The 18,718-nt window shown below is 42.2% G+C and overlaps 1 protein-coding gene and 1 long non-coding RNA gene across 18 annotated transcripts in view; one reads left to right on the top strand and one right to left on the bottom strand.

The window, feature by feature from the left end:
• Positions 1-9,703: 9,703 nt before the first annotated feature.
• On the top strand, positions 9,704-12,383 carry LOC123995046. The gene is made up of 2 exons (XR_006831774.1): positions 9,704-9,902; positions 10,383-12,383. It is a non-coding gene; the product is annotated as an uncharacterized LOC123995046 (long non-coding RNA).
• epb41l2 (erythrocyte membrane protein band 4.1 like 2) overlaps positions 11,555-18,718 on the bottom strand; it is a 92,762-nt gene continuing 85,598 nt past the window's right edge. For 16 of the 17 annotated variants that reach the window (XM_046298294.1, XM_046298292.1, XM_046298304.1 and 13 more), the window contains 5 exons: positions 18,378-18,506; positions 18,201-18,299; positions 16,595-16,675; positions 15,684-15,799; positions 11,555-12,608 (listed from right to left, as the gene is read on the bottom strand). In XM_046298294.1, coding sequence (XP_046154250.1) covers positions 15,692-15,799; positions 16,595-16,675; positions 18,201-18,299; positions 18,378-18,506 — 417 coding nt within the window. In that variant the 3' untranslated portion in view covers positions 11,555-12,608; positions 15,684-15,691. The remainder of the gene's footprint in view (positions 12,609-15,683; positions 15,800-16,594; positions 16,676-18,200; positions 18,300-18,377; positions 18,507-18,718) is intronic. The other variant, XM_046298298.1, reaches the window with a different exon arrangement.

The raw sequence follows: 18,718 nt of genomic DNA on the forward strand, positions 1-18,718 counted from the left end.
GATGCGCACTGTGTTAAGAAGCAGTGCGGCTAGGTTGGGTTGTGTATCGGAGGACGCATGACTTTCCCCGAGTACGGGAGTTGTAGCGATGAGACAAGATAGTAGCTACTACAACAATTGGACACTACAAAATTGGGGAGAAAAAGGGGTAAAATGTTAAAAAAAAGATCAAATGATCATTTGGGACCAAATACTAAACATCTGACTACTTTATTACACAAGTGAATTTGCCCAAATGTTTTTGGTCCTGAAAAATGGGGGGGGGGGGGGGGGGGGACTATGAACATAAAGTGCTGTAATTTCAAAACGGTTCACCCAATATAAAAAATAAAATACCCTCAAATTAAATCTGATAGTCAGCACTTTATCCTCATAGTCATTGTATCATTTTCAAATCCAAAGTGCTGGACTACAGAACCAAAACAACAACAAAAAATTGGTCACTGTCACAATATTTGGAGCTCACTGTACATTATTTACATTACGACATGCGCTAAGTTTGTAACAAGCATGATAACAAAGCTGTTTTTATTCACTTTCAAGTCAGTTCCATTCCATCTCCTAACATTCACCGGTACTGTACTTTATCACTTTCTGAAAATCACGGAACTTGGCATCATTAAAAGCTCTATTACAGAGCGCGGAGCCGAAAGGCGTCAGCATGCTTCAGTTCAGCTGGCGAACAGAACGAGTGTGCTCACATACTCCCTTGAAAAACAAGATAGTAGTTTGTCCATTTTGAGACTCCGTAGCCAACCACTTCCTCAAAATAGTCCTAAAAAAATAGACAACTTGTCACGTTCTGACCTTAGTTCTTTTGTTTTGTCTTTATTTTATATGGTCTGCGCGTGAGTTGAGGTGGGCAGTCTGTTTGGTTTTCTATGTTGGTTTCTGTGTTCGGCCTAGTATGGTTCTCAATCAGAGGCAGGTGTCGTTAGTTGTCTCAGAATCATAGGTAGCCTTTTTCCACCTGTGTTTCGTGGGTGTTTATTTTCTGTCTTTGTGTACGTCGCAAGACAGGACTGTTTCGGTTTTTGTTCGTTCACTTTATTGTTTTTTGTATTTCAGTGTTCAGTTTTGATTAATTAAATATTACACCATCAACACTTACCATGCTGCAAATTGGTCCTCCGATCCTTCATACTACTCCTCAGAAGAGGACGAGAACTCTTACACAACTCATGAAATCTGTCATTCATTTTGACAGGAGGAGATCTTAGTAGTGCAATTTTACATCTAACTAAGATGTTTGGTGCAGTATTTCTCAAAGACTTCAGCTTGCCTCAAGAAATACAATGTGCCCGAACAGACGAAAAAACCCTTACCGAAGTCTAAAACGAACAAAATGTCATAATATATGCACCAACTATTCTGAACGGTTTCGGCTGGGAAGCATGTGGACGATTTTACACATAACAATACATCTCTGTAATGCTGTATCAATGGTGGCGTCATTTTCCTCAATAATCCCACAGTGACAGCCACGTTCTCTACTGTAGCTATGTTAAAAATACAGTGGTGCACGGCTCTCTCAATTCATGTTACAGTGCACTTAGAAAGGCTGGTAAATTAAACACATTCTATCTCAAAAGCACTGTCCCAGGTATGAAGACAGACAGAGCTGTATGAAATAAGCTTTGTTGGAAAAGAAAAGCAGAGCTGGGGAGTCAGGAAGAGCAATTCCACTGAGGTCAAGCTGTATGTTACCAAATCCACGGCATATGCCATGCTTATGCATAACTTGTGCTGTTAGTCAGACTGTATGTTAATAGCTCCCTTTGGACAACTTCTGTTGCGATAACACCCCATGCCCTTGATACATTTCCCTTCAAAATCTGAACATTTATTTTCAGTTAAACAACCTCCAGTGTCTTAAGGACATGAAATTAAAACTGACTGCCACGAGTCTCAATCAAATCCATTTAAGTCAGATGATGAGATTGTAATTGATGAGACCTATATCCATCCTGCCCTGCCTATCTAAGGTCTTCGAAAGCCAAGTCAACAAACAGGTCACTGACCATCTCGAATCCCACCGTACCTTCTCCGCTGTGCAATCTGGTTTCCGAGCCGGTCACGGGTGCACCTCAGCCACACTCAAGGTACTAAACGATATCATAACCGCCATCGATAAAAGACAGTACTGTGCAGCCGTCTTCATCGACCTCGCCAAGGCTTTCGACTCTGTCAATCACCATATTCTTATCGGCAGACTCAACAGCCTCGGTTTTTCGTATGACTGCCTTGCCTGGTACACCAATTACTTTGCAGACAGAGTTCAGTGTGTCAAATCGGAGGGCATGCTGTCCGGTCCTCTGGCAGTCTCTATGGGGGTGCCACAGGGTTCAATTCTCGGGCCGACTCTTTTCTCTGTGTATATCAATGATGTTGCTCTTGCTGCGGGCGATTCCCTGATCCACCTCTACGCAGACGACACCATTCTATATACTTTCGGCCCGTCATTGGACACTGTGCTATCTAACCTCCAAACGAGCTTCAATGCCATACAGCACTCCTTCCGTGGCCTCCAACTGCTCTTAAACGCGAGTAAAACCAAATGCATGCTTTTCAACCGATCGCTGCCTGCACCCGCATGCCCGACTAGCATCACCACCCTGGATGGTTCCGACCTTGAATATGTGGACATCTATAAGTACCTAGGTGTCTGGCTAGACTGCAAACTCTCCTTCCAGACCCACATCAAACATCTCCAATCGAAAATCAAATCAAGAGTCGGCTTGCTATTCCGCAACAAAGCCTCCTTCACTCACGCTGCCAAGCTTACCCTAGTTAAACTGACTATCCTACCGATCCTCGACTTCGGCGATGTCATCTACAAACTGGCTTCCAATACTCTACTCAGCAAACTGGATGCAGTCTATCACAGTGCCATCCGTTTTGTCACTAAAGCACCTTATACCACCCACCACTGCGACTTGTATGCTCTTGTCGGCTGGCCCTCACTACATATTCGTCGCCAGACCCACTGGCTCCAGGTCATCTACAAGTCCATGCTAGGTAAAGCTCTGCCTTATCTCAGTTCACTGGTCACGATGGCAACACCCATCCGTAGCACGCACTCAAGCAGGTGTATCTCACTGATCATCCCTAAAGCCAACACATCATTTGGCCGCCTCTCGTTCCAGTACTCTGCTGCCTGTGACTGGAACGAATTGCAAAAATCGCTGAAGTTGGAGACTTTTATCTCCCTCACCAACTTCAAACATCAGCTATCCGAGCAGCTAACCGATCGCTGCAGCTGTACATAGTCTATAGGAAAATAGCCCACCCATTTTCACCTACCTCATTCCCATACTGTTTTTTATACTGTTTTTATTTATTTTTCTGCTCTTTTGCACACCAATATCTCTACCTGTACATGACCTGATCATTTATCACTCCAGTGTTAATCTGCAAAACTGTATTATTCGCCTACCTCCTCATGCATTTTGCACACATTGTATATAGACTGCCCATTTTTTTCTACTGTGTTATTGACTTGTTAATTGTTTATTCCATGTGTAACTCTGTGTTGTCTGTTCACACTGCTATGCTTTATCTTGGCCAGGTCGCAGTTGCAAATGAGAACTTGTTCTCAACTAGCCTACCTGGTTAAATAAAGGTGAAATAAATAAATAAATAAAATAAAAATTGTCACATTGTTTTAAAGTTGTTTTTATGTTGACACATGCTCAACAACAAAAACACGGGCAGACCGGATCCCTCTCTCCATGCCCACGACTTGGCATTTCTCAGCATGTCGTCATTTCACGAGGGCAGAAACGCACAGTAAATATGAGTTTTCCTCTATGAGCCCAAAGACAACTGTCTCTCCCTGGGGTTAGAAAAAGGATGTGCGCTCCTCCACTTTCCCACTAATGGGTTTTTCTTTCAACGGAGAGGAGATTTCTGTCCAGCAGCTTGTACATAAAGTATCATCACAGTTGCTGAACAGTCTGCACCCACACAACCGTATGTACACACTCTAGTATGATAAAATGTAAACAGAGTGTACAAAGCATTAGGAACACTCTTTCCTCGACAGACTGAGCAGGTGAAACCAGGTGAAAGCTATCATCCCTTATTGATGTCACTTGTTAAATCCACTTCAATCCGTGTAGATCAAGGGGCGCCGACAGACACGGCAGCATGGCAAGAATTCTGCTACACCTGCAATAACATCTGCTAAATCTGTGTATACGGCCAATACAATTTGATTTGATTTGAGGAGACAGGTTAAAATAAGGATTTTTAAACCTGAAGACATTTGAGACATGGATTGTGTATGTGTGCCATTCAGAGGGTGAACGGGCAAGACAAAATATGTAAAGTGCCTTTGAAAAGGGTATGATAGTAGGCGGTTTGTGTCAAGAACTGCAACGCTGCTGGGGTTTTCCACGCTCAACAGTTTCCAGTGTGTATCAAGAATGGTCCACCCTCGAAAGGACATCCAGCCAACTTGACACAAATGTGGGAAGCATTGGAGTCAAATTGAGCCAGCATTCCCGTGGAACACTTTTGACACCCTGTAAAGTTCATACCCCAACGAATGGAGGCTATTCTAAGGGCAAACGGGGGTGCAACTCAATGCGTTCTTAAGGTTTTGTCCACTCAGTGTATGCACTGTGCTCGTAGTACTGCCAACAGTGATCTGTTTTCCATGAGGCTGAGGCTGAAACCATTTCAGTATGGTAGATAGGTTTGGGTGATCAAGTGGCTGTACACACTAAAACACAGATGTCTAAAAGCTGCATGACTATTCCAAACACATCCCCTTACATAACAACAGTGGAATTCTAAAAGCTATCAACTACACCCCTGGACAGTTCACCTCTGTAGCCTACACTACAACAGGTTCCTCTAAATGTGTCATTCACACCACAGGATTAGACCTCTGTCACATTTACACACCAGCACTGTTTCCATAGTCACCCAACAGAAACAAAACTACCCATACCAGGATACACTTTGCATATATCCAAACGGGGATTCGTTTGCTCCCACATCTCAATACACTACAGGAATATTGATGATGCGCATCATTTCTTGTTACAGGCAAATGGGAGATTGACTCATCCGAATTCCCACAGATGAGAGTAGTGTGTTTTCACCAAATATATTGTGAAACTCCTAGAAAGAACAGATTTACCCCACTGACATAGCATGATGTGTGGAATATAATATTGTGACATAATGACATTCAGAAAGATGAATCACAGAAGAAGACATCTGTCATAACCCACGTGGGAGGGAATAGCCTACGGTGTCTGTATGTGTCAGTCATACACCAGTGTACAGAGGTGGGGAAATGCCGCCACCCACCCCCCAGAGGCATAATCCATTAACAGAATACTAAAACGATAAATTATGCTTGACAAGCATCCAGTGTTAGGGCCCAAGATGTTTCTCACTGAAAACCTAAGTAAAGAAGGAAGAAATGATAACCTTTCCCACCATCCCCTATATGTCCTTCACCAAAAACATTGTTAACGCTCATTTTTAACATACTGTATTTTACATCCATGTATTCTGCTGTATACACTTGGCAGCTTCTATAGAATGAAAAGCAGTTTTTTTTAAATGCACACACACTCGTCGTCAATGTAAGAAGGCTCTCTGTGAGGAGTGATACAGAGAGGGCAGAGGTCAATACACTTTTACTCAAACCTGATGCAGAGAAGAACGCCTACTTTAACGATACTTCTCCCTAATGAATCCCTCGCTCCCTTTCAAATGGATGTACAACCTCACAAGAACCTCTGTAAACACTACCTCCTTATCTACTATGAGTAGTAGAGAGCTGCAGACTCTGGTAAAACAGAACAATCAAACTGTAAGACAGAAGTATGCTGCTACTAATAGATAAACAAATAAACATGTGCATTTATGATCGTCAGATCGGGAGTTGCGATTGGCTCATATGGTCTTGTATGGGTTTGTCAGAGTATTTTATTTTTCTTGGCAGCCCTCTTATTTTGTGAATTGCGGCAGGAGAGAGCAGTCTACCCACAACCATGACATGCATCTGTTAAAGAGTTAAGGCAAATTCCTTTACTAATCAATTCCTGCCCCTGTTATGCCACAACGCCAATCCAATATTTATCCTAGATTTTCAAAGCCTTGTCAGATTCGGTCATCGTCAAGTGTCTGGTTGTGCTCCACTTGGGGAAGATCAGGAGAGCCCAAAAAGATGAAAGAGCCAGCCAGCAGGGCTGATGGACAGAACAGAAACATATCTAGAATTAATTCATTTGAGCATGTGTTTAATGTCTTAATATTTGTTCTCCTTTTGTCATGCTAAAGAAAACTTTCAGGGCCTGGCTAATAGGCGCGCTGATAGAATGGGAAGATGTGCATCATTCGAACCCTATTGAAGCAGCAGGCAGCTCATCCTTGTGTTCAGAAACACACATTTCCACAACGGTTTCAAACATGCCATTAATGACAATTGCAGCAATAACACGCTGCTCAATGCAAAAGAGCAGCCTACTAAATAGAACCAAATCTCAACTCCCAGCCCTGCCAACCCTGGGCTCCAACAGCTCCACACAGACAGACACACCTCATAACAAGACGCTCTATTAAACACGAACACATTGTCAGCTCTGCAGTCCTCTGCTGCACTGCCTATAGTAGAGTATGATCATACTAGAAAAATAATTAGCAGTTGACTTAACATTGCACTACAGGAAAACAAACAAGCTCATAGAATGGTGTGGAGGAGCAGTGTTTGAAGAGCAAACCATGATTGCGCTGCTCTCTCTTCTCCTACCGCTAATGGGCAGATGCAAACCATTAAATATCAAATCTAGTGTAATGTACAGGACGGAACAAGTACATGATGCATATAGTAGTAGAATGTAAGATTTAACCTTGAAGGAGCTTCATGGTGTGGAATGGGATCAACGGAGATTGATTGATGTGTCAAGAAACAGAAAGCAATCTGTTCATACGTTCCAGCAGATCCATGTGGGTGGGCTGGTCAGGGAGCGGGTTTAGGAGAAAGGTTAAGACCATGTCATCCCATCAACGAAATGTCCACTTCCTACAGTACTGACTTGCTGTAGACAGCAGTCCTACATTCACTATGGACAATACAGTGGTCAGACAACTCACACACCTCAGGCGGGTTTTTCATTATAAACCATCTTTTCAGAGGAGCAGAGTCAATAGCTGGAATATGAGTGAGATTAGGTTGATGCTGAGTGATGGCGACTAAAAATAAATTGTCATCCGTCCTCAAATGAAGCGTAGTGGCATTTAACACATTGGCAACTCTGGATAGATACATAACAAAACGACAGAAAGGCATTGAAATGCTCTTCTAGTATGACTAGCATACAGATAGATGGCTGTTATATGCTCATCTATCAAGGAGAGAAAATATGGCGACTATACAGTATGCTGCCCATGACTGTCATCATCAACAAGTAATGAAAACGCCAATGACCAATTTAGCCTTGATTAATCATACTTTTAGAGTCCCCACCACCCTTATGTCTCATCCAGTGAGTGTCGATACAATTGACAGGCAATAGACTGAATCCAGAATGATGGCCTCTCCCTTACAAACAGAAGATCAATCATGGTTTAGTAGCTACTAAAGTCTGAGGAAGTCTAAACATGACAGCCTAATTAAATACGTCTGCTCTGGGTCGGAGCTAGGTAATTACGTGCTCTGATGAGTTGCTTATGTTTTGTGGCAGCGTTTGAACGTTTCATCTCCTTCGCTAAGGTCTAATAGTCTATATTTCAAATAGCATCGACAGTCAGTCTATCTTTAGTGCTCGCGACACTTTGTTGGGTTTTGAATCACTGATGAATCGTAACGACATGTTAGTAGACGCAAAATCAAACATCGAGTAGTTTGTGGCACTGTATTCTTATGAACTATAGAGCACCGTGGAGGCCTCAAATAATATTTATATAAAAGCAGCACACCCTGGACCTTACCCTCTTCAAAACCCAGCCTAAAACACACGACTTAAGCCTATGAACCCTCACGAACAAGAGAGCGACGATACCCACTCAAAACCCCCAGTTCGTGTGCTTATGTAATGGGGACGCGAGCAAGCTGTGGAAAATGTCAGTCGTGACTAAATCCAGTGAAGTAGTAGGGCTGAGTAGCCAAAGTAAGAGACAGGCGGCGGATTCAATTATAAAGGTAGTTGGATTTCACACACAGCTCCCTCTCGGTCTCTCGCGCGCACTCTCTCGCTCTTTTTGGAGCTGAGCTATAAAGGGCTGTGGGGTTATGTGCAGTCAAAAGCCATGTTAGAGGTGGAGATATCACCACCATAGAATTTGATTATTTCTCTTTAACTACTATGAAAATGCAGCAAGATCTAGGACACATACAATGCCGAATGTCATTGAAAAGCCTACTGTAGCGCTGCACGCCCTTAATAAGCACCAGTGTGTGATATTAAGTATAGTCCCTCTCCAGGACATGAGCCAGTGATGGAGAAAACATATTCCGCAATTGTTACAGAAATCCCCATGAAACCACGAATCCTGGCAAAGCGTCTGGGTAGCCAAAATAAGCTCATGATCAGAAGGAGAAGGATACATTCCAATGCATTGATCCAGATGGTTGGTATTCGTCATTCGGAGTCAAAGTGGCTCTCTCACCATTTGATGGCTGAGACAGTGACGTGAGTTTCTAGGGCCGAGGGATTGATTAGATACAACTGTGGCAGGTCAAAGATGTGTTTTATGGATTTCTCAAATACCACAGTATGCAAATGAACAAGGCACTAAGAGTCTACGAAAACAGGAGAAAGCCTCAGAAATGGCCTGACATGGAGATGATTGAGAAAATGGCTTTTTATTCGCGGTACCCCAATGGCTCATTTGAATAACCTTACCTTGAATGGCAAACAAATGAACATTACTAGGCCAGATGAAGGAGCTAACAAACTTTTTTCTAAACAGATCATTTTGTAGTAATCTTGAACCCTTGAAAATGAAACACAATCCCTTGGGGGGAGTATTTTGGTTTCAGAGTTGCTCATGAAGTGTTGTAAATCTTTTCTGTAATCATAGCAGGGGACTTTCGGGCATGCTTATTCAAGAAACACATCATGCACATTGACAGTATTCGATAGCTGAACTATCGCAGTTGAGAGTAAAGCCTGTTTCAAAGGAAACCGTGCTTATCGTGCCAATAATGAAAGTTGAGTAACATAGCCTGTTTATAATAAGAAGTCTTATAAATCATATTATTGAACAAAATAAAACTCCTCAAGGATTTTTGTAAGACAGATTGCAATGATTTTATCAATTCAGATTTCGATTGTATTCTGATTAAGTATGGACTTCCACAACCATACATTCAGAGGTCAGTACAATAGCCCAGTCAAATCTAATTTGTGTCACAATCCTAAACTAAACAAACCAGTCAATAGACAATCACACAGATAACCTTTCAACAGCTTCACTCAAAATCTGTTTGGCCAATTCAAATCTCTCAGATATCTGCTTTAACAGACTAAATGTTTCCATCAAACCCCATACTATCTCAGAGAAATGGTAACTATCCAAAGTGACAGAGAGTCTGTATGTTTATGATGTCGGAACAGGGTAACAGGGGCTCACGTCTGGATTGGCCCCCTAGCACAGGTCCCGGGCTGGGTAAACTATTAACTAGGCAGCAGTAAATCCACTTAGTAATCACAGGGTTGTTTAAACAACCGCACAAAGTCCAAATCACCAGTGGTATTACTACAGCAGTGTCACAGAGCCAAAGGCCTCAGTCTCACCAGTTACCACCATCAGTATGTCCAGCTTGGTGCTGTTTCTCAGAGAGGTCCCTGGATGGCTGCTGTGGTTTGGGGTCTTCCTGCCTGTCACTCTGCTGTTGATACAGATCATGGTTTACCTGAATTGGAAGCTGAAGGAAGGTAATTTAACTGCACTCTGCTTTATCTGTCATAACAGCTAACAAATGAGTGATTTTTGACAATATGCAATTAGATGAGACAAAGATTGTCAATATCTATATCTTCTTATTTGTCTGTAACATACTACTTGTTGGACAACTAGCCCGTGTAAACCTGGTATGATTTGACATGCATATTACAGCTGCATTGGCATAGAAAAAGGACTACTTAAAAAAACAAACACAATTTTGAAAACAGTTCACCCTGTCTGAGAGACCTGTAGCAGTCATTGGAAATCTTCTTAGTGTGGAACTGGCCTGAAGGCTTAGTCACTGGTCATTATTTTCTCAACTTCGTCATTATCGATAGCATTACTGATGGAGCTCTGCCTCTCAGCTGGGCTCAGACCTCACAGCTTTCAAACCCTGCTGGCTGTAGACAGAGATGTGACCACACACAGACACAAAGAGACATACTGACTATATTCTTTCTTTATCTCAGTAGAGGCAGAGTTGTCTGCAGCACCTTACCTCAGGGACATGGCCTCCAGGCAGCACAACAGAACCACATCACCCAGGCAGAGACGACGGGCTGGGGGGAGAATGTACACCTAAGAAGGGGAAGTGTGGATGGCCCCACGCTGGATATTGCCCTGCTGGGTACAGTACAGCCTTCTGAGAACTCATATGCAAACAGAACAGTGTCACAGTGAGAGTACAGTGGATGGAGATGCTGAATACCTGTACTGAGGACTATCCACCACCAGATCATGGATAAAACACAAGCTAAGCCATGGATTGAGTGAAGCAACAACCAATATGGAATTCCAAATTACGGTTAACAAGGTGTTGGAATGCAGAGACAAAGTGCATTTTTTATTGCTACAATTATAGTGTTTATTATACCTTTCTAAGAATGGTTCAAGATATTTTCAGAATATTTCCTTATGGTTGAAAAGGTTAAGAAACTGAGAAGTCCACAAAAAGCTTTTGTTAAAGGGATACTTCAGTGTTTTGGTATCTACTTCCGCAGTCAGATTAACTTGTGGATACCGTTTTCATGTCTCTGCGTGTAGTTTTAAGGAAGTTGTTAGCATGCTAGCAGATACCCATAGACTTCCCATGTATTGTATTAAAGAATGTCATTTTTATGATAACATATTTACTTAGGATCTCACTTGGTGATGGCCAAAAGACTGAACATTGAATGCAACAACCATGTCTCTGTCACTAACAAATACAGTCATGGGTGGTAACTCTACAATTCATTCAAAAGTCAAGGCACTCTGGAAAATATGCAAATGCCTTTACAGTAAGAGGCACTTTGCAGTAGCATTATTAGTACAGTAAATCAAATACAGTAACAGTATTAGATACCATAAAATACAGTATGGTAAAACTATTCCTTTTTATTTTACAGTAACTTATAGGAAACTGGCTGCCTGTAAGTTACTGTCTAAACAACTTTTCTTTTTGCACAGTGCATATTTTCTAGTGTGTAGTTCCAGTAGTTAGCTACATTGCAAAAAAGTAATTAACTACTGAAAACACTAACTAGATTTGAATTTTGTTCAACTACCACCAAGCTACTGCAAAATGTAGTTCAATTACTAGCTGAACTACATGTAATTCACTACTCCCTAACACTGGTAAAAAGGAACCAAACTCATCCAATCAGAGAATAACAACATTTTATTTCAACAGTGTTACACAGAGGGTGGGGTGGCTGTGGGGGACACAACATTTTAAAGCTGCTAAAAATCTAAGATTATTTGCTATACACTGGGCCCAAATAGCAAATTGGTGAGGTTTGTCAGATTGCAGAGAGCTAAGGCCAGCCATCTTCTTTACCTATGGGTAAAAGATAAAAACAGTGGCAATTTTGTGTATTTCTTTTAGTTGTCAAAAAACCTCTGAAATATATTAAAAATATTTAAGAAGGGGCAAAAAAAACACATAATCTAAATCAGTTTACTGATTGACAAAGAAAGATAGCAAAAAAATATGTTTCTACAAATATATTTCTGATTAATGATGCCAGAAAGTTATGGAAAAGCAAAAGTTTCCAAGCTGCCTAAGTGTTTCATGTTTTAAATGTAAATTTTGTTGTGTTTTGTTCTGAGGGAGCTACAGGAAAAGCACCTGCCCTTTAAAGGAATGTTTTGTTATGACTGCATAGAGAAGAACATGTGTTGGCACTGTAGTGCAATGTACAAAATGACACAGCGCTTCGTCCTTTGCTAGTCCCTTGGAAACTCACCCAATTAAATACAATTTGCTGTTCCTCCTTTCCCCCAGAAACTGATAAACATTTGACTCTAAGAGAACATGGAAGAAGACCAGGACCAAAGCTAATATAATATAATACCTGTCCACCTGCAACTGCATGAATACAGGAAGATAGATATTGAAATTACTTTCTCATAACATTACCCGTCTGTACATACTAGGAATGTGAATACTACTCAACAATAAAAATGACCACTTTTTGGTTCTAATAATGGCAGAATTTTTTTCTTATTTTTGCAAAAAGCACAAAACAATTTAAACACGCTACAAATGTTAGCTAAGTGGTTTTCTTCTGAGTGATAAAAAAAGGAACGTGTGCAATGAAACACAGGAGTTCAGCCTCGGGGTTGTCCGACAGTCTTCCCACCAGGTTGACTCGGTTTGGGAGATGACAGGAGGTTCCCAAACATCCAAGTATGAACTTCACAAGCTCTCAGCTCTGCGAAAGAGAAAGAATTGAAGGACTGAATATTCTATTCAACATGAAGGAGAGTTGAGTGCCACCAACTGGAGTCATTTTACAGAGAAGGTCCAACGTGTCTGGAGATTTAATCAAAATCACCTAAAATAACTTGGTATGGTAATGCAACTGCCTTGCACTGATTAATAGTGTATTATACAGTTGATCATATCTGCTATTTTGTTGCACTTCTAATTTAATTAGGAAGATTTAATCGGCTTCGGCGAAACTGGCTGAATCGCCTTGAGCTAAAGAGCTACTACAGCAGAAATTGGATTCTCATTACATACTAGCCGAATGGGATTAAAAGACACCATGTCCCTAACGCAAGCCCCAAAACCAGGTAGTACTCCAGCGTCTGCTTCAAAGTCTTTTGATGAGCGAGGCATCTCTCACGTCCTGCCAGGTACAGTTCCTTCAGAAAGTATTCACACCCCTCAACCTTTTCCTCATGTTGTTGTGTTACAGCCTGAATTGAAAATGGATTCAATTGACTTTTTTGTGTGTGTCACTGGCCTACACACACAATGTCAAAATGGAATTACGTTTTTACTGAAATGTCTTGAGTCAATAAGTATTCAGCCCCTTTGTTATGGCAAGCTTAAATAGGTTCAAGAGTAAAGATTTTCTTAGCATGTCACACAAGTTGGATGGTCTCACCCTGTGTGCAATAAGTGTTGAACATGATTTGTGAATGACGACCTCATCTCTGTACCCCACACATACAATTATCTGTGAAGACCATCCGTCGAGCAGTGCATTCGAAACACAGATTCAACCATAAAGATCAGGGAGGTTTTCCAATGCCTCACAAAGACAGGCACCATTTGGTAGAGGAGAAAAACAATACAAAAAGCAGACGTGGAATACCCCTTTAAGCATGGTGACGTTGTTAATTACACTTTGGATGGTGTATCAATACATCCAGACACTAGAAAGATACAGGCGTCCTTCCTAACTCAGTTGCCGGAAAGGAAGGAAACTGCTCATTGATTTCACCATGAGGCCAATGGTGACTTTAATACAGTTAGAGTTTAATGGCTGTGACGGGAGAAAGCTGAGGATGGATCAACAACATTGTAGTTACTCAGCAATACTAACGTAATTGACAAGCTTGAAAAGAAGGAAGCCTGTACAGAATACAAATATTCCAAAACATGCATCCTGTTTGCGACAAGGCACTAAAGTAATAGTGCAAGACATATGGCAAAGCAATTAACTTTTGTCCTGAATAGAAAGTGTTATGTTAGGCAAATGATAGTGGTGGCTGCATCATGTTATGGGTATGCTTGTGATCGTTAAGAACTGAATAGTTTTTCCAGGCAAAACAAAAAAAACAATCATATGGAATGGAGCTAAGCACAGGCAAAATCATACAGGAAAACCTGGTTCAGTCTGCTTTCCACCAGACATGGGGTGATGAATTCACCTTTCAGTAGGACATAAGGTCAAATCTACACTAGAGTTGCTTATACCAAGAAGACAGTGTATGTTCCTGAGTGGCTGAGTTACATTTGACTTAAATCTGCTTGGAAATCTATGGCAAGACCTGGAAATGGTTGTCTAGCAATGATCAACAACCGATTTGACAGAGCTTGAAGAATTTTGAAAATAATAATGGGCAAATGTTGCACAATTCAAGTGTGGAAAGCTCTCTGCCAAAGGTAATTCTAAAATGTATTGACTCAGGGGTTGAATACTTTGGTTGTATCAATTTTCTTTTGTCCACTTTGACAAGAGAACATTGTGTAAATAGTTTGCACAAAAAAACAACAATTTTCATCCCACTTTGTAACACAAAGTCATGGGCTGTGAATACTTTCTGAAGGCTCTGTAGGTAGACAAGAAAAAAAGCACTTGATGATCTGACCACAAAATTCTCACTGAAGGTAAATACGCTGCTACACCAATCAAAGTGCCTTTCTATTCTCAGCAGCCGCTGCAGTCATGCTTATTTCCCCCCAAATTCATAACTGGAGAGGATGACAGAAGTAACAAGCGGGAAGGGCTGGCTCAGGCCGGAGGTCTATCGGGTCCTCCTCTGAAGTGGTGGAAATACATTTAGCACATTGTATTGCTGATGGATTTTAAGCAATAGCTTAACTGTAATGTAAACAAGTTCCTGTGCATTGGACGGCTGCCATGACGGTCTGAGCAAACGACCAATGGACATACCGCTAAATGGGCAGGGTGTAGGCAGAGCAATGAGTTGGTTGGACAGAGTAATACCAAAGTAATTAAGGAATATTATCCACCAAGCACCCCTGAATCGACTATATTTAACAATTGTCTATGAGCCTCTACCTTGCTGTGGGTACATTTGATCCCATTGTGTGAATCCATTTCTGGCTCCTATTTGATGGGCCCATAGATACTGATTTATGACTGAGATGTATTCAAGATAATTCTCTGGGCTTGATCCAAGCTTCATGAGACTTCAATGGATTGGAATGGTTCCAACTCCAGGGGTTGACAAGGTCGAGTGACTGTTGAAAGAGCTATTGTGAAGGGCTTTCACGCTAGCAACCCACAGGGAATATTTGTTTTCTCTTCTCCTCCATTACACCAATTAATTACCATTGTCATTAATCTGCACTTCCTGTGTGTATGAGGGGTCATCTGTCTGGTGGAGAGTGTGCTTCCACAGTCTGCCAGTACTGTGCATATTAGAATACAGATAGTAACGTCACGAGGTTAGTAAAGCCAGTGAAACAAAACATTTTGACCAGAAAAAGTGACACATCTGCAGATTTTTGGTTTGCTGACATTTTGTATGAACTTTATAATTTGTCCAAAAATAGCTCAGTCATAAGTGCAGACAGAGGAAACGTGGAGTTAAGAGAAAAGATGGAGATCTCAAAGAAAAAGACAAGGAGACAGTCAGTTCCACCCTGTGGGGGACTTACTTCCGGCAGATGTCTGTGATGCGCTGTTGGTTTGGGCTAGAAGGGCCACTGTAGAATCCTAACAGAGGGGGACTAACCTTTACCACTTACCCCTATAAACCCCCTAATCACCACACCCCTGGGCCTCCTGGTGGCTTCTGTTCCTTACCTGGCGCCTCAGTCCTCGCCCTCCTCTGCCAGCTCTGTCTCTTTGTGGACCACCACCCGAGTCACTGACATGTCAGGGTGCTGCTCTTTGGCTTCCTTTATAGCCTGGGCCAAGGCCTACCCGGGGTGGCAACATGCCACGGCAACAACACACCCAAAAGGAAAGGGAGACGATGGCATTAACGGAAATAAAGGAGAACAAAGGAACAGAAAAACAGACAAACAAAATGGAGGCGCTATGAATACAGATGAGAAATGTAGCAGCGACAACAACAAAAAAACAGCAAAACATAAAATGAAGACAAAGGATGGGAGGGTGGGGGGAGGAATGGAAAGCATGGCTTGGACATCTGCCCATGCTTGTGCCTTTGGGGTTTGGGAAGAACTTCTACTATGGAAACATATGTTGTTGTGAATTTTGGTGAGTTCTTTAGGGACCTCTTTGTGTGGAGTGTATCGGTCTGCTGTACTCTTTGGCTTAATGACCAGATGAGCTCTCATATGGAGGTAAAAGACCCTTGCCACTATAAATCAGAGCGAGGTCTTTTCACAGGGATCGATGCATCTCTTTCAGCTGAGACATTGATTGAAAACACTTAAGTCCTCTTCTTATTGCCATTTCTAGTCTAAAGGAGCAGACACCAGAGATGCTGGGCCACCACATTGAATTCTCATTCTTGCTAAAATGGCCAATAATATATTCTCTTAGATACACCACTTCACTGAACATATGAGCGCTTGACCTCAGTCAGTAGTATGGCACATTCTCATATCTCCATAAGTATAAAATGTAGGAAACATTTTGACAGAAGTGTAATAAGCCGACATCTTCCCTTCAGTAATACAAGCTGTTGTGGTGTGTAATTGGTCCCACCGGAGGTCGTGTCTGATTGGTGACTGACTGACGCTCACCTGATCGTGGTCGATGTCCGAGTCTCCGGTGATGACAATGCGCTTCTCGATCCTGGTTTCTGAGAGGCCACCTTTTAATGTCTGCAAACAGCCAGATGTTCAGGATAAGTGCACAGACGTAGTGCACGAGTAAAACAACACATCCTTCAGGCCTCGGGTTTCCCAAAAGCACCTTTAGGCTAAGTTCATCGTTAGAACCATTGTAGGAGCATCGTTAAAATCTCAGAACTGTTCCCCAAAAACTATCGATACTAAAGTTGCACTTGAAAATGCTTGTCATTTACAGACGGCCTCAAACCAGAACAGCTAAGTGCCTTGTTAAATGCTCTTTTGCCCTTCCGCGCCACTTGATACATAGCTCTCTTCTAAACATATAACCAAGATGTTTATCGCTCTCCCTCTGTGTGACCGCTGATAACTTCAGAACGAAGTTGACTACAAATACAAAGTTGCCAAAGTTTTTGCAATTGTTACAAACAAGCAAACGGTAAAAATGTTTCAAATGAAAACAGAGATGACTGCATTAAAATATATACACAGTATAGGCTACATAAGGCCTTTATCAAAGCAAAGGGTGGCTACTTTGAAGAATCTAAAATTTATTTGGATTTGTTTAACCCTTTTTTGGTTATTCCATGATTCCATATGTGTTCTTTCATAGTGTTGATGTCTTCACTAATATTCTACAATGTAGAAAAAAGAAAAAAAAGAAAGAAAAACCCTGGAATGAGTAGGTGTCCAAACTTTTGACTGGTTACTGTATTTCAATAATATTGAAAAACATTTAATGTTCAATCGAGTTCTATTTAGCTAATTGTAGGCTACTGTCTGTAATTTTTTCTCAATTTCATGATGTGTCGGCCTAACATGCACAATGATGTGGCCAGTATTCTATTTTAGTGCAGAGGATAGCCTAAGAATTAGAATAAGCTGCCTCAACATATATCTCACTAAGAGGTGATCCGTCCTCAGTATTGTGAAATAATGATAATGTTAAGGTAAGACTTGAATGGGCAGCAAGGTAGCCTAGCGATTAAGGGCGTTGGACAAGCAACAAAGGCTGCTGGTTCGAATCCCCGAGCTGACGAGGTAAACATTTGTCGATATGCCCTTATGTAAAGGCACTTAACCCTTGCATAAGGGCACATCGGAGTAGAGGAAAATCAGAATTGTTCAGCAGTCTGCTAGCAACACTGTCCACTGATGTTTGGGGTCTGTTGAAGCCAGGTGCGGCACACAAACTTGGCTTGAGTTTTAGCATCTATGAGTCTGCACCAAGTCACAACAGAGGAATTCTGCCTGGGCTGGGTAGGTGCCAGTCACAGCCCCAAGCATCAACACAACAGACCACAGAGCAGGCTGCTCTACATTTGCACACAGATTACACAGAATAATGCTGCCAGATGGGAATCCAATCCTCCCTGCCAGAGTCCACAGTCTACATACCATGGCGTTTACACAATACACCAGGGAGAGCTGGGCTGTTACCTTGCTGATGGATGTGGCTTTGAGGTTACCATGACAAAGTGTGCGGTTGCCACGGCGAAGTGTGCGGCTGCGCGGTTACCACGGTGACGCGTGGGTCACTGTGGTGACGTGTAGTTACCTTGGTGATGTGTGTGGTGGTGGTGGTGCACAGTGACTCTGAGGTAATGGTTTGGGCCGTCATGAGAACGCCTGGTTCGCCGTCTCCACTGCCGTCCAGCTGGAGGACACACACGGAGCCAGTTAGAGCTTCCTATCACCCGTCTAAACACTAGCCGTTTAGTGGTAGAGGGCCTACCTGTGCAGCCTCGTACGTGATGGTCTTTGTCTCGGTGTGCACGATGGGAACCTCCTTAGTGGCAATCTCGGTCTTCTGGGCCGCAAACGTGTCTGAGATGGTCACCATCTCGGTCTTCACCACAGGTGGCTGAGGAGGGGGTAGGGGGAGAGAGAGTCATGACAGAGACCCACACTTCACATATACCAAGGGTAAAGGCAAACACAGCACAAACCTCTAAAGAAGTAGGAACAGAACTCACGCACGGGCTGCAAATGAACGTTACAAAAATGCACAGAACTATAAACGACAATGTCTTTGGCGTAACCATGCAACCAAGCGCATGCAAGCAAAGTTACCTA

This window comes from Oncorhynchus gorbuscha, linkage group LG14 (genome assembly GCF_021184085.1).
Source record: "Oncorhynchus gorbuscha isolate QuinsamMale2020 ecotype Even-year linkage group LG14, OgorEven_v1.0, whole genome shotgun sequence".
Classification (NCBI taxonomy): Eukaryota; Metazoa; Chordata; class Actinopteri; order Salmoniformes; family Salmonidae; genus Oncorhynchus; species Oncorhynchus gorbuscha.